This window comes from Odocoileus virginianus, chromosome 28, assembly GCF_023699985.2.
Source record: "Odocoileus virginianus isolate 20LAN1187 ecotype Illinois chromosome 28, Ovbor_1.2, whole genome shotgun sequence".
In the NCBI taxonomy this organism is placed as follows: domain Eukaryota; kingdom Metazoa; phylum Chordata; class Mammalia; order Artiodactyla; family Cervidae; genus Odocoileus; species Odocoileus virginianus.
Window position 1 is genome coordinate 25,218,415 of NC_069701.1, and position 13,475 is coordinate 25,231,889.

The following is a 13,475-nucleotide window of genomic DNA, read 5'->3' on the forward strand; positions in this document are numbered from 1 at the left end:
TCTCTGCCTATCTGTTTTATTATATCAGAGAGGGAGGGGAAAAGAGAGGTGGAGGAAGGAAGGGAAGGAGGGAAGGAGGGAGAGTGAGAGGGATGGGGAGGGAGGGAGGAGGGAGAGAGAGGGAGGGATCTACATCTCTTCCCACCACTGTTGTTGTTCAGACGCTAAGTCATGTCCAACTCTTTGCAACCCCATGGTCTGCAGCACTCCTGGCTTCCCTGCCCATCACCAGCTCCTGGAACGTGCTCAGATTCATTTCCATCGAGTCAGTGATGCCATCCAACCATCTCATCCTCTGTCACCCCCTTCTCCTCTTGCCCTCAATCTTTCCCAGCATCAGGGTCTTTTCCAATGAGTGGCTACTCATATCAGGTGGTCAAGCATTGGAGCTTCAGCTTCAGTCTTTCCAATGAATATTGAGGGTTGATTTCCTGTAGGACTGACTGTCTTGATCTCCCACCACCATTAGCTTTCGCTATATCACTCCTTCTGCTTATTCATAACTGCATCTTACATAGGGCTCTCTGTAACTAGAACACTACTGCATGGAATCTCCATACATTCTATTATCTTCACCTGCTTTATTAGCAGCATCTTTTTTCACATTCTTGTGGGAAGAAACAGCCATTCTGGCACAAGGTCTCCATTTCCAGTTCAATCACTTGGTTCAACCAAGTGCCACCTGGTCAGAGAGGGTGATGGCAGCTCCAGCCACACCAGACTGTTTCTTGAATCTTCCTTTCCACAAACTGAAATGCCCCTAAAATAGTTCTTGAAGCCTCTTTCCTATGTTTGTCCAGTTTTTTCTTGGCCTGAGATTTCCCCCCCAAAAGGTCTCCATGAGAAAGATACAGCTCATGTTGCCAGCAGATTAGAAAATTCGAGTTAGTCTTCTTATTGGCATAACCCATGGACACAAGGAGGGTGCCAGGGCTAATCCAGATAATCCTAGCCTAGAGCAATGAGTATGAATGAGGATAAAGTGTGGTTACAGAATTCCCAGTACTGGTTTGGGATGATTTTGACACAAGTCTTTGCACTTACATTCAGAATGGGATAAATAAAACAGACATTTATGTGATTAAAACGAGATTTGATATTACTACATTACCTAAAGTTGGCTTCTCAGGTGGCTCAGGCTGTAAAGAATCTGCCTGCCAATGCAGGAGACCCAGGTTCAATCCTTGGATCGAAAAGGTCCCTTGGAGAAGGGAATGGCAACCCAGTACAGTATTCTTGCCTGGAGAATTCCATGGACAGAGAAACCTGGTGAGCTACTGTCCATAGGGTCACAAAGAATCGGACGTGACTGAGTGACTAACACTGTGCATTTCCATATAGGACATAATGAATAACCAATTGAAATCCCAACAATATCCATGGCAGTACCATCATAAAAAAACCAAAACCCTGTAAATAGGGATTTGCAAAAATTCTGTCTGGGGCTCCATCAGTAATGATGGCTACGCTTTTAACTACCTGCTGGTTTTCTCACTGCCCGCCACTGGTTAGAAGAGGAGAACAAAATATAGGTTTGGCAAAAAAACATATAGGGGATGATGAGTTGAAGAATAATCAAAACTCCAGGAGAGATGCAGAACTAGACACCTTCGGGGAGGTTGCAGTAGCTTTTATGTTTGCAACAGATGAGCTCTGTCCTCTTCTCAAAACTTAAGAAGTTGATGTCCTCACAGTTGGCCTTACACGACAGTTTTGAATAGTAATACATACTCCGCCCTGAGGAGGTGAAAGAAACGGAATACAGCCAGGATGACTCTGTGTTCTCCTATCATGTTCCTAGGAATCACCTCTCTTCAGACCTTCACTGACTTTTCTCTAGACCCTAGTGAGCTAAAAGACACAGTCTATTAATTACTGACCCAGAGAATGGATTTTATTTTCTAACTTAGAGGGGACATTTACCTCTCCTTCGCTCAATACTGTCTTACAGAAAAGTCCATCTTTGCAGGACCATCCCATCCTCACCCATCCGACTCACCCATGTGTTCTAATGACAAAAGGAAGCGGCTGCCTCTAAGTGGGGGAAAGGTGGCTCCTTCTCAGTTCCTCTATGCCCACTCTACCTTTCTTGGTGAGGAAGTAAATGTTTTCAACGGCACATGTCTGTCTGTGCTTCAGGTTGCAGGACCTCATGGATTCATAGCATATCCCGAGATGATATCTTTTACATTTGTAACACATCATTGAAGGCTCTGCCAGACACAGAAAAAGGTGCTTATAGGATGCAGTTTTATGGTGAAGATTCTCCAGGCTGGGGGGCTTCCCAACAGGAACTTTACTGCCTAGTGCTTCCCAACTTTTCTTGGGACCCTGACTCCTTTGATAATCTTGTGAAAGCAAACTTGTACAGACATAAATCAAACACTGAATGTAATTTCAAGAGGTCAGAGTTCCCCTAAAAATTCATCTCTGGTCCCCAAGTAATGAGCCCCTTATCTAGCCTGATGATTTTGTTCAGTAATGGAGAAAAGGAAGCAAAGACAGGGATTTTAGCTTCCTAACTTCACGAAATGGACTAAATTGGTAAGATCAAACTCCCAGGATTTTACAGTAAGAATGGATTACAGCTTTCTCAAAAGAGGGAGGGGGAGGTTTACACCTAGAGTGTCACCAATAACCTTTTTACTGAGGACTTGAGACTAGCCATGGTCGTACCTGTCTCCTGTTCATGAAATTCACCTGTGAAAAGAGAAAGTTTTTCTTATCACAGCTGCATATACATCTGCCAAAGCCCCAAGAGCCAATTCTGGAAATTTCTCCTCCCCTAGCACCTTCCTTTCTCTTAACCAACAACCAGCCCGCCCTTTGCCTCCAGGACTTACCCTTACTCATGCAGACTAGAATAACAATGCACAGCAGAAAGGGAACAAACATCCTGGGACTTTGGTCATGTGCAGTTAGTTGCCTGTGGAAGGTACTGGCTGATCTCCATCGTGTTCTGTCCTTGGGCTATTCTTCTAAATCATATAAGCATATAATCGTAAAATTTCAGTGACGAGCAGTATCTCAGTGTTCCCAAAGCACCAACTGCAGCCCGCTGCCCATAAACCATCTATTTTAAAATTCTCCTCTATAGCTAAGCCTTGGCTCTGCTAGGAAAGACAAGTCTCTTTGCCACATTTTAACCTTTTAAGAGAGGGTTTGGATACTTTCATTCCTTTTAGCTCTTTTTGATAATCTCAGAATAATCAGATTTGTCATTGTCTCACTTAGACTGAGGCGTGCGCTTCAGTCATATCCAACTCTTTGCGGCCCTGTGGACTGTAACCCACCAGGCTCCTCCGTCCATTGGATTCTCCAGGCAAGAATACTGGAGTGGGTTGCCGTGCCCTCCTCCAAGGGATCTTCCTGACAAAGGGATCGAACCCTGCCTCTCTTTTGTCTCCTGCATTGGCAATCGGGTTCTTTACCACTAGTGCCACTTGGGAAGCCCTAGACTGAGGCACCAGGAATTAAATTCAGGATTTCAGGTATTGTCTGAATGTGAGGGAAACACTGAAGTGTCCCTGCTGTGGTGTAGGAAAGGGAAGTTTCAGGAGGAGGAGAGATGTGCCTACTTTGCCTTCAGGTGTTACCAATTAATTGATGTCTTTTTAAAAAGTAAATATTTTCTACACACATACCAAATGCCAGTATTATCAAAAGAGAAGATACCAAGCAAATCAGGCCACTAATCTGCAGCATCACGAAGGTTAGAGGCTAGTTAAGGTGAACACAAGTACATCAACCACAGCTGACTTGGAGGCCTAGATAAAGGACATTCAAATTTGACTGTGTGACCAGGGAAGGTGTCCCTGAAGAAAGGGTACTTGCAAAGGAACTCTGAAAGCTAGTGATGTGCCATTAATAGCTAGAATAAGTGAATAGGGTTGTGGTCGTTGTTGCTCAGTCACTAGTGTTGTCTGACTCTTTATGACCCCATGCCAGGCCTCCCTTCACTATCTCCCAGAGTTTTCTCAAACTCCTGTCCATTGAATCAGTGATGCCATATACCCATCTCATCCTCTGCTGCCCTCTTCTCCTCCTGCCCTCAAGCTTTCCCACCATCAGGGTCTTTTCCAATGAGTCGACTCTTTGTATCAAGTGGCCAAAGTATTAGAGCTTCAGCTTCAGCATCAGTCCTTCCAATGAATATTCAGGGTTGATTGCCTTTAGGACTTACTGATTTGATCTCCTTGCAGTCCAAGGGACTCTGAAGAGTCTTCTCCAATACCACAATAGGGTGGTGAATAAGGACAGGCACCCAAAGGCACAGCAAATGTCCAAGTTCAGAGATATCAAGCAACCTGCCACATGGGGATGAGAGCTGCTCATGTGGTTCTAGAGACATGGGTGAGCAAAAAACTCAGAGAGATGCATCTTGCTGGAGGTGATGGCAGGTAAGGAGGGAGAGGGGCTGCAGTGGACGATGCTCGGTGCTTGCTACTGAGATTACTTAGTCCCATACACATAAAGTGGGATTTCTTGCTCACTATTACAATTGCAAGATGTCAATGAAAAGCATCATTTTTCCCAGGACTGCAAAAGACATCAAAGTACCCACTCTTCTGTACTGATACTAAATTCTAGAAAGGACATCTCCCTTTATCCCAGGCTCAAGTTTGGTACTCATGTGGGTTCAGATTCTGGTTCCGCTGCTTGCCAATGTTGTGACTCTGGGTATGTTACCAACATTGAGAATGAATTTTCATCATAAGATTGGTGTTAGTAGTATATTCAAGTCTGCGTGAAGGCCTTGGAAACTATCAAACACGAATCCCTTGTACAGGGCTTAAAACTTCAGGAGCAGCCTGGGTCCTTTTGCTAGGGTAGGTGTCAGAAACTTCAGTCAAAAGGAGCCATGTATGGGAAAGGGCACCTGGCCAGGAAAGCTACAGGAAAGGCTGTAGCTGCGGTTTTGGCATTCAAGGATCAAGAACCTGGCTGTGAAGATGATAATTGGGAGCATCATGTCATATGTTGTTTCATCAAGGCTTCCCTTGGGCTTTGGGTGTTGGAAAAGATGGAAAGACTGACAGCTTCTTCTGGAATGAACTTTGAAGACACCATCAGTTTCAGAATAAACTGTTTAATTTGCTTTGGGTGGGTTAGCAGCTGGGAACTAATTGAGTTCTGAAGACTGCATGAGACCTGGGTCTGTTCTCACAGCTTGAGCTTGAGATCACCCATGTGCTGATGACACCCAGTTTTATATCTCTACCTCTGACCTCTATTTTGAGTTCCAGATTCACATCCACAAATATCCATTCTACTTTAGAAGGCCCACAGTACATTGTTTCCAAGAGAAAATTTGATGGGTGAGGGATGAGAAGTAAGATCAGAGAACCTAGTGCGTGGGCAGCATTGCGAAATTCTACAGTCCTAACTGGAAATAGGGAAGAGGTTCAAAACTCAGTGGGGCTTTCAGAAAATATCTGCCAGAAGGCACCTTGAAGGCAGTAGCATAGAAACTGGGCAAACCCTCTGTGGTTTAACCTAGAATTTCTTCTTCCTTTGCTTTGATTCTAGAGTCACTCTCTTTAAAGATAGAGAAGAGGAAACAGGTGGCACATAAAGGCTCAGAAGCTTGCCTTCTTGATAAGCCTTTGGAAAGTCCTGAAAAATGCTATCCCAGTTTCTAACATCTTCTTCTGAAAGGTGGAAGACAGAAAACTGGATTCATAGACTTCACGAAGTTGATTTCTAGAATCAATTATTTTCAAAGGAACAGACTCTCTCATTTAAAGGCCTATGGCTCTCTTCTTAGGCAGATGGACTCAACACTGTGCTCACATAAAAGGAACATCATAAATTTCATGGCACTTGAGCTAAGGCTTGATTTCACCCAATCTTTATCTGTCACCTAAAAATGTCATACTTGAGACATTTTGAAGAACATACTGTTCCTACAGCTAAAGAACATGTCATTAAATGAGTCCACGATAGAAGATTCCTATTATCTCTAGCCAAAGTACCATAAGTTCACTGATGGGTCAGTGAAATGTCAGAGATTGACAGTGCCTGAACCAGTCATAGTTTTCCAGTAGTTTACCCATGGTGAACCTTACCTGAGTTAATTTTTGTAGAGACAGATCCCTAAAGCATGTGGGCCAAACTGGCCAGATACACAATATAAATTCGCAAAAGATCAAGCCATGTGATAATCCTAGAGATGATTTCACAGCCCTCCAAAGTAAATATCTCCTGGCCTTGGAAAACAGATTTCTGGTAAAATGAAAGAGTTCTGGGCTGAGAATCAGAAGTTCTAATTGGAAGACCCAGCTTAGTCATGGATGATCCCTTCTTTTTACCTCTTTCTCTCTTCTTTTGCTCACCCATAAGGCGTGGAGCTAGGTGAGCTTTTTTTTATCTTATTTGTTGCCCTGTTCTCATACATGAAACTGTGCTTGGCCTATAAAAGTGCTCAATGAATACTAGTTGAATGTATGAACAGACCTCCAAGAGGCATTCAATCAAAATGGTTAAAGGCATGGCTTCTGAAACTAGAAGATCTTGCTCTGAATACTGGCACTATAAGTCACTAGAAATGTGATCTTGGGAAAGATACTGGACCTCACCAGGCCTTAGCTTCCTCCTCTGTGAAATTAGGATAAGAATAATAACTGTGTTAATAATAATTACTAAGATGAATTATATATATATGGTGAATATATATATATATATATACAAAAAAAAAAACAAAGTTAACTTCATGTAAATGCCAACATTTTTTAACTACCATCCTCTGTGATGGGTGGAGAAAGCAAGAAACTGTGGCGCCCAGAGATGACTGTGTGGGCCTGGTTCCCCTCGGGCATGAATAATCCCTGCCCTGTGATGAAGAGCAAGGTTTCCTCTTGTAGCCTACGGGCCTGTGCGTGCCAGCCCTGGCTTCTTTTCTTCCCGTGCGAGGTGCTTCTCTGTCAGGATGGACAGATCCTTCTCGTTGCTCTTATTCCTCCTCTGCTGCAGTGTGGGTGAGTCAAGAGGCTGCAGGAGTGGGCTCCAGAGCCAGGGTCGAGGGGACTCCCTGGGACACTCCGTACGTGTGGGTGGTGTCCAGGCTGGGCTGAGTCTTGACTAGATTTATATGGGAGGGGAAGCCAGCCTTTAGAGTGCTCCCTGGGCCTCCGCGTCGACTTGTCCGATGTTTGTAACATTCTACCGTTCCCCACCAAGGGTTCAAGCCTCTACGTCTGCCCCTTCGTAGGACGCCCCTACCACTCCGTCCCTACCATTCCCCATAATCAAAACTCTGGGCAAGGTCTCCCTCAGTACATCCTTCCCATATATAAATCTGTGCCCTATTTGCTGAGGGAGCTGGTCAGTCTACAGTGAATAATTTCATAGTTGGTTTTAGTGACATCAAGGGTTTTGATACCCTTACCAGTGATTTTTATATTCAAACAAGTGATTGTAGGAAAGAAAATACTGGATGCACTGGGATCAGACACGATAAAAAAATAATTCAGTCACTGTCTTAAATTCTCTGGTTGCTCATCTGAGAAATGGGGAAATACCTAGTTACAAGGCTTCTGTGAGAATTAAATCAGATAACAAAGAAAGAGAACATGGCCCAAAAAAGATGCTTAAGAAATGATACTTTCTCATTTAGGTGTATTAAGGAGCATTTTTTAAAGTTAAACTTTATTTTGATCAGTCCCCCCCACAGTACCACATAAAGTGGCACCGACTGTGGTATATAATTCAGGAGGCTTTCACATAGATTCAGTTTGAAGTTCAAAACAGACTATTATCACCTAACCATACCTATGTGATGAATGTCAGAAATCCCATCAGAGTAATGGGTCAAACACTTTAAAGCACTCAGCTTCATTATCCCACTCTATCTACACTGCTGCCAAGTAAGCCAGGTTAGCATTAACAGAATCATCTTTAAGCCAGAAAATGCATGCCATAGAGGTTAAATCTTTGTTCAAGGTTATCAGGTTAAACGGGCTTCCCTGGTGGCAAAGATGGTAAAGAATTTGCCTTCAGTTCAATCCCTGGGTTGGGAAGATCCCCCGGAAAAGGGAATGGCTACTCACTCCAGTTTTTTTGCCTGGAGAATTTCATGGACAGATGAACCTGGAGAGCTACAGTCCATGGGGTCACAAAAGAGTCAGACACTTCACTTTCACCAGGTTAAAAGGGCTAAATTGGGGGTCAGAATCCTTTTACTCTCACAATGAGCTCACAATGAGCTGGTGAGGGCTCAAACTGCTTGCTACCTCATCCCAACGCCCCCCCCTGCACTATCCCCCCAGCCCACTCCCAGGTCTAGCTAGGTCTAGTTTCTTCTAAGTCTCTGCCTCCCCGGCCTTACACCAGCTCTGTGCCCTCCTGCAGTGACACCACTGAGATGCATAACCTGCCACCTTCGTACCCAGACAGATCGCTGTAGAAGAGGCTTTGGCATCTGTGTTGCTCAGAAGCATGAGACATGCATGATCTTAAAGATCTTCCAGGGTAAGTTAGAGGGTCCGGGGAGGTGCTGTGAGATTCCTGGAAAATTCTTAGGAGAGTATGCCAGCAAATTTCTATCTCAGGCTAAGGTCAATTCAAGAGAGGAACCAAAGTGCCACATACCCATGGGCACAGGCCCCTGTGCATGCAGACTGAAGAGGACTTGGGGAAATGAGCCAGGAGGAAGAAACATCAGTACAGAGGGTTGAGGTTTTCCAGGGAATTTAGGCCAATAAGTCCTGCAGGGGACCCGTGATGTCTTCATCTCCCTGCCTGAGTCCCCTTGGGAAGTACAAGATGGGAAGCCAACCCCAAACCTACCCCTGATGCCCTATTAAATCTTTACGGACAGGACTAGTGCCACATGTGACTTGTCTTTAAAGAACTTAGATCACTGGCTGATTTTTCTCTGATTCCTTCTTATTATAGATGGCACCCTCCAGTTATCGTATTTGGTGTGTCAGAGATTCTGCAGAGATCTGACATACAATTTCCAGGATCGAACTTATGTTCACAAATGCTGCAACTACAATTACTGTAACTTCAAAGCGCCAAAATACTTCTACTACTGAGTTCTCCCTCTAAAACGTTACCAGGACGTCTCTGCCTTCACAGTTGGCCTGCCCTGGCTTTTCTGCCCTGTCTGTTCTGGAGGGACCCCACCCCCCTCTCTGTAATTCAGTGTTATCCTTGCTGTTGCCTCAAGCTTGGTTTCTACCTCAGTCAGAGGATTACTATTCTGAACAACAGATTTCTCCCATTACAAGGACTAGCATTTCTGTACTTCAAGCTTACCCTCAGACGCACAGTAGAAAATTTTAAAATAAGACCATTCTAGACCCTCGTGGATTATCTTAGCTAGTGGAGATGGACTAGAAATTCTTCAGCTGAAAATTCACAAAAGTTTTTGTCTGAAACTCACATTTATCATGATTATAGTTAAGCAGAAATAGCAAAAAAGCAAATGCTGAACACTTGAGATTTTCCTCTGTGGACAAAAATTATTGTCCCCAGTGGACAGTGTCCACCTCACCCTCAGTCATGATTTTCTTGGCATTTACGAAGTGTCTCCATATACAATGCTAGTAGTGAACAGTAAATAAAGGACTTCTTGCCTCTGTGACATTCACATACAGCCACTTCTAGGCCTGGCAAGATGTGTGTTTAAGATACATTACAACTCTCATTTCTTCCTCTCCCTCTTCCAGTTTTTCTCAACTCCTTTCCTCTTTTGCCACCCACTTCCACTCTGATTCACCATTGCTATACAAATTCTCCTTCCTCTGAATACCCAAGTCACTTTATAGGTACTTTTTTTTTCTTCCTCACAAAAAAGGAATCATTTCTGTTTGTCTAATTTGCCCTAGAATGTTATAAATCACAGCAAGAACACATGCCTTATCTTACTCATCTCTAACTGCCTTTAGATGGCCAATTAGACTTCATTGGGTTTAAAAGAGCTGCCAGTAAAGCTGATGGAATTTTTCTTGTACATTTGTTTATCATGTTTTTTTGGTTTTTTACCTATTTTGTTGAGTATACTGAGAATGGTAACCACTACTCCCTACCAGACATGAACATTCACTCCAGTGCCAACATACCATGTGTCTTCCTCAAAGAAATTATGAAAAGGACATTTCTGATTATGGGACCCTCCAGTGTTCAAATATATTAACTGATAGAAAAATTTTTTTTGATGGGATTCTTCCAAAACTCATTACTTACTTCAATATTCAAAATTAAAACTATTATTATATCAAAGCCTTACAAAATAGGCCTGGAAGTTTAGAAAGGGTAATCTGGCCCAACACTTGAAAATATCTGAAGGCAGACATTTTCCTAGTTTTAATGACGTCAGGAATAATTATATAAGTTTTGTTGCTCTCAGATTTACCTATGCAATATAAAGTTTCCCTTCAATTTTGCATCTAACAGCTTTAGCCCCTACTGATTATTATTAGCAAGATCCGTCATTCATTATGAGATGAATAAGAATCTTCTTTTTGTAATATTTATTTTTAACTGATTGATGATTGCTTTACAATATTAGTTTGATTACTGTCACACATCAACATGAATTAACCATAGGTATACATATGTTCCCTCCCTCTTGAATCTCCCTCCCACTTCTGGCAATTATCTTCTTAATTGAAATATAATTCATGTATAATAAAATGCACATATTTTAAGTATAGAGTTTGATGTGATTTGATAAGCAGATAAACCTATATAACCACCATCCCAATTAAAACATAGAATATTTTCATCATTCCTGTCAGTTTCTGTAAGTAACAATCTACTCCCAAAAGTATTATTCTTCCATCACCATAGAACTAATTTTATCTGTTCTTGAACTTATTATAAAGAAAATTATACAGAAAATACTGTCTTGAGCCTAGTTGCGATCACCCACCATAGTATTTTTAAGACTCGTGTGTTTTCACTTACACCAAAGCTTTGTTCTTCTTCTCCCATTGTGTCCATACGCTGGGCTCCCCTGGTGGCTCAGACCGTAAAGAACCCACCTGCAATGTGGGAGACCTGGGTTCGATCCCTGGGTTGGGATGACCTCCTGGAAGAGGGCATGGCAACTCACTCCAGTATTCTTGCCTGGAGAATATCCATGGACAGAGGAGCCTGGCAGGCTATAATCTAAGGAGTCGCCAAGAGTTGGACACAACTGAGTGACTAAGCACAGCATAACACACACATACACTAACAATTCATTAAATCAATTCTCTTATTGATGGACATGAGTTGTTTTCAGCTTTGGGCTATTGTAAGTAAATCTGCTGTGAACATTCTCATATGAGCCGTTTTTAAATTTTCATCATGTAAGAATTTTGACAGTCACACACACTCATCTCTCTTGGGTGGGTAATTAAAAGTAAAATGTATGAGGCACAGGGTAGGCATATCCATAACTTAAAAAGAAACCACCAAACAGTTTACCAAAGGTGTGATACTAATATAGAGCCCTACCAGTACTGTGTGAGAATTCCACTTACTCCAGGTAAGGAAATGATTCATTCATGTTTCCTGCCAATAGTTTCTAGGATTAAATTAACATTTTGATTACCCATTTGGAATTTATCCTTGTAAGAAATTTATCCAAGTGACTATATTTACATGTGACTAGCCAATTAACCCAACAATATTTATTTAAAAGTTGGTATTTTTCTCAACTAATTTGATATGCTTCTTTCCATTAGCACTTAACACTCTGGGTTCTCAGTTAAATTTTTCTACACATTACCTCTACCTCACAGTATACACAAAAAGCAAATTCAAACTTTTTGGATTGTAGGTCTAAAGTGAAAAGTAAAACAATAAAACTTCCAGAAGAAAGCATAGCATGTATTAATAACTTTAAAATATGCTAAAGGTTACTTAAACATCACCTAAACAACAAAACCATTTTTAAGAATTGGTAAGTTAGATTTCATTAAAATGCACAATGTTGGTCCATCAAAATGTATCATTAAGAGAGTGAAAAGAGAAGTTAAAGACTTGGATAAGATATTCGCAATACTGATATCCTATATAGAATTTGTGTAAAGAACACAAAAAATCTTATAGCCTTCCTAGATTAAAAAAGAAAAAATAAGCTAAGAGAATTCATCATGACTAGATCTGACTTGCAAGAAATACAGAAAGGAGTTAGTTAATACAAGGTGAAATAAAAATATGCTAATTAAAGACATGAAGACATATGGAAATATATAACACATTGGTACAGGTAAATATACAGTCAGAAAACTCTAATATCATGGTTTGTTAACCACTGAAATATACTACAAAGATCAAAGGAAAAAGCATTAAAAATAATTTAGCTACTATCATTTGTTAATGAATGTGTGTGTGTGTGTGTGTGTGTGCGTGCGCTCAGTTGTTTAGTTGTGTCTGTCTCTTTGTGACCACATGGAGTGAGTCCATGCAATTTTCCAGACAAGAATACTGGAGTAGGTTGCCATTTCCTACTCCAGAGGATCTTCCCAACCTATGGATCGAACCCAAGTCTCTTGTGTCTCCTGCATTGGCAGGCAGATTCTTTACCACTGTGCCGCCTGGGAAGCACAATATAAAAAGAGGAAAATAATGACTTCAAAACATAAAAGGACGAAGTAAAAGGGTGAAACTTTTGTAGATAATCAAGATTAAGTTGTTATCAACTTGAACTAGATTGCTTTACCTATAAGCTGTCTTATATAAGACTCCTGGTAGAGGGGAAGCTGGAAGAATGGAGTCAAAATGTACAAACTTCCAGTTACAAGATGAATAGCTACTAGGGATGTAATATAATGTAATAACGGTGAAAGAGCTGGCTTAAAACTAAATATTAAAAAGAACTAAGATCATGGCATTTGGCTCCATTACTTCATGGCAAATACGGGGGGGAGAGGTGGAATAAGTGACAGATTTCCTCTTCTTGGGCTCTAAAATCACCGTGAATGGTGACTGCAGCCTGGAAATCAGAAGACATTTGCCTTTTGGCAGGAAAACTATGACAAACCTAGACAGTGTGTTGAAAAGCAGAGACATTACTCTGCCAACAAAGGTCTGTATAGTCAAGGCTATGGTCTTCCCAGTGGTCACGTATGGATGTGAGAGCTGGACTGTAAAGAAGGCGGAGGGCCGAAGAATTGATGCCTTCTAACTGTGGTGCTTAAGAAGACTTCCTGAGAATCCCTTGGACAGCAAGGAGATCAAACGAGTCAATCTTAAGAGAAATCAACCCTGAATACTCATTGGAAGAACTGATGCTGAAGCTGAAACTCCAGTATTTTGGTCACCTGATTTGAACAGCTGACTCATTGGAAAAGTCCCAGATGCTGGGAAAGATTGAGGGCATAAGGAAAAGAGGGCATTAGAGAATGATGAAATGGCTGGATGGCATCACCGATGCAATGGACATGAACTTGAGCAAGCTTCCAGAGATGGTGAGGGACAGAGAGGCCTGGTATGCTGCAGTCCATGGGGTCACAAAGAGCTGGACACAATTGGGCGAC

The 13,475-nt window shown here is 41.9% G+C and overlaps 2 protein-coding genes across 2 annotated transcripts; one reads left to right on the forward strand and one right to left on the reverse strand.

The window, feature by feature from the left end:
• Window positions 1-723: 723 nt before the first annotated feature.
• Window positions 724-8,135, reverse strand: PATE2 (prostate and testis expressed 2). Its single transcript, XM_020877699.2, has 5 exons — window positions 8,049-8,135; window positions 2,844-2,978; window positions 2,677-2,700; window positions 2,085-2,213; window positions 724-1,737 (listed from the first exon to the last, which is right to left on the reverse strand). Exons 2-5 carry the CDS (start codon window positions 2,893-2,895, stop codon window positions 1,601-1,603), a joined length of 342 nt encoding a protein of 113 aa, XP_020733358.1. The 5' UTR covers window positions 2,896-2,978; window positions 8,049-8,135; the 3' UTR covers window positions 724-1,600.
• On the forward strand, window positions 4,315-9,064 carry LOC110127446 (prostate and testis expressed protein 3). The gene is made up of 3 exons (XM_020877676.2): window positions 4,315-4,353; window positions 8,295-8,469; window positions 8,896-9,064. Exons 1-3 carry the CDS (start codon window positions 4,315-4,317, stop codon window positions 9,036-9,038), a joined length of 357 nt encoding a protein of 118 aa, XP_020733335.2. The 3' UTR covers window positions 9,039-9,064.
• Window positions 9,065-13,475: the final 4,411 nt, after the last annotated feature.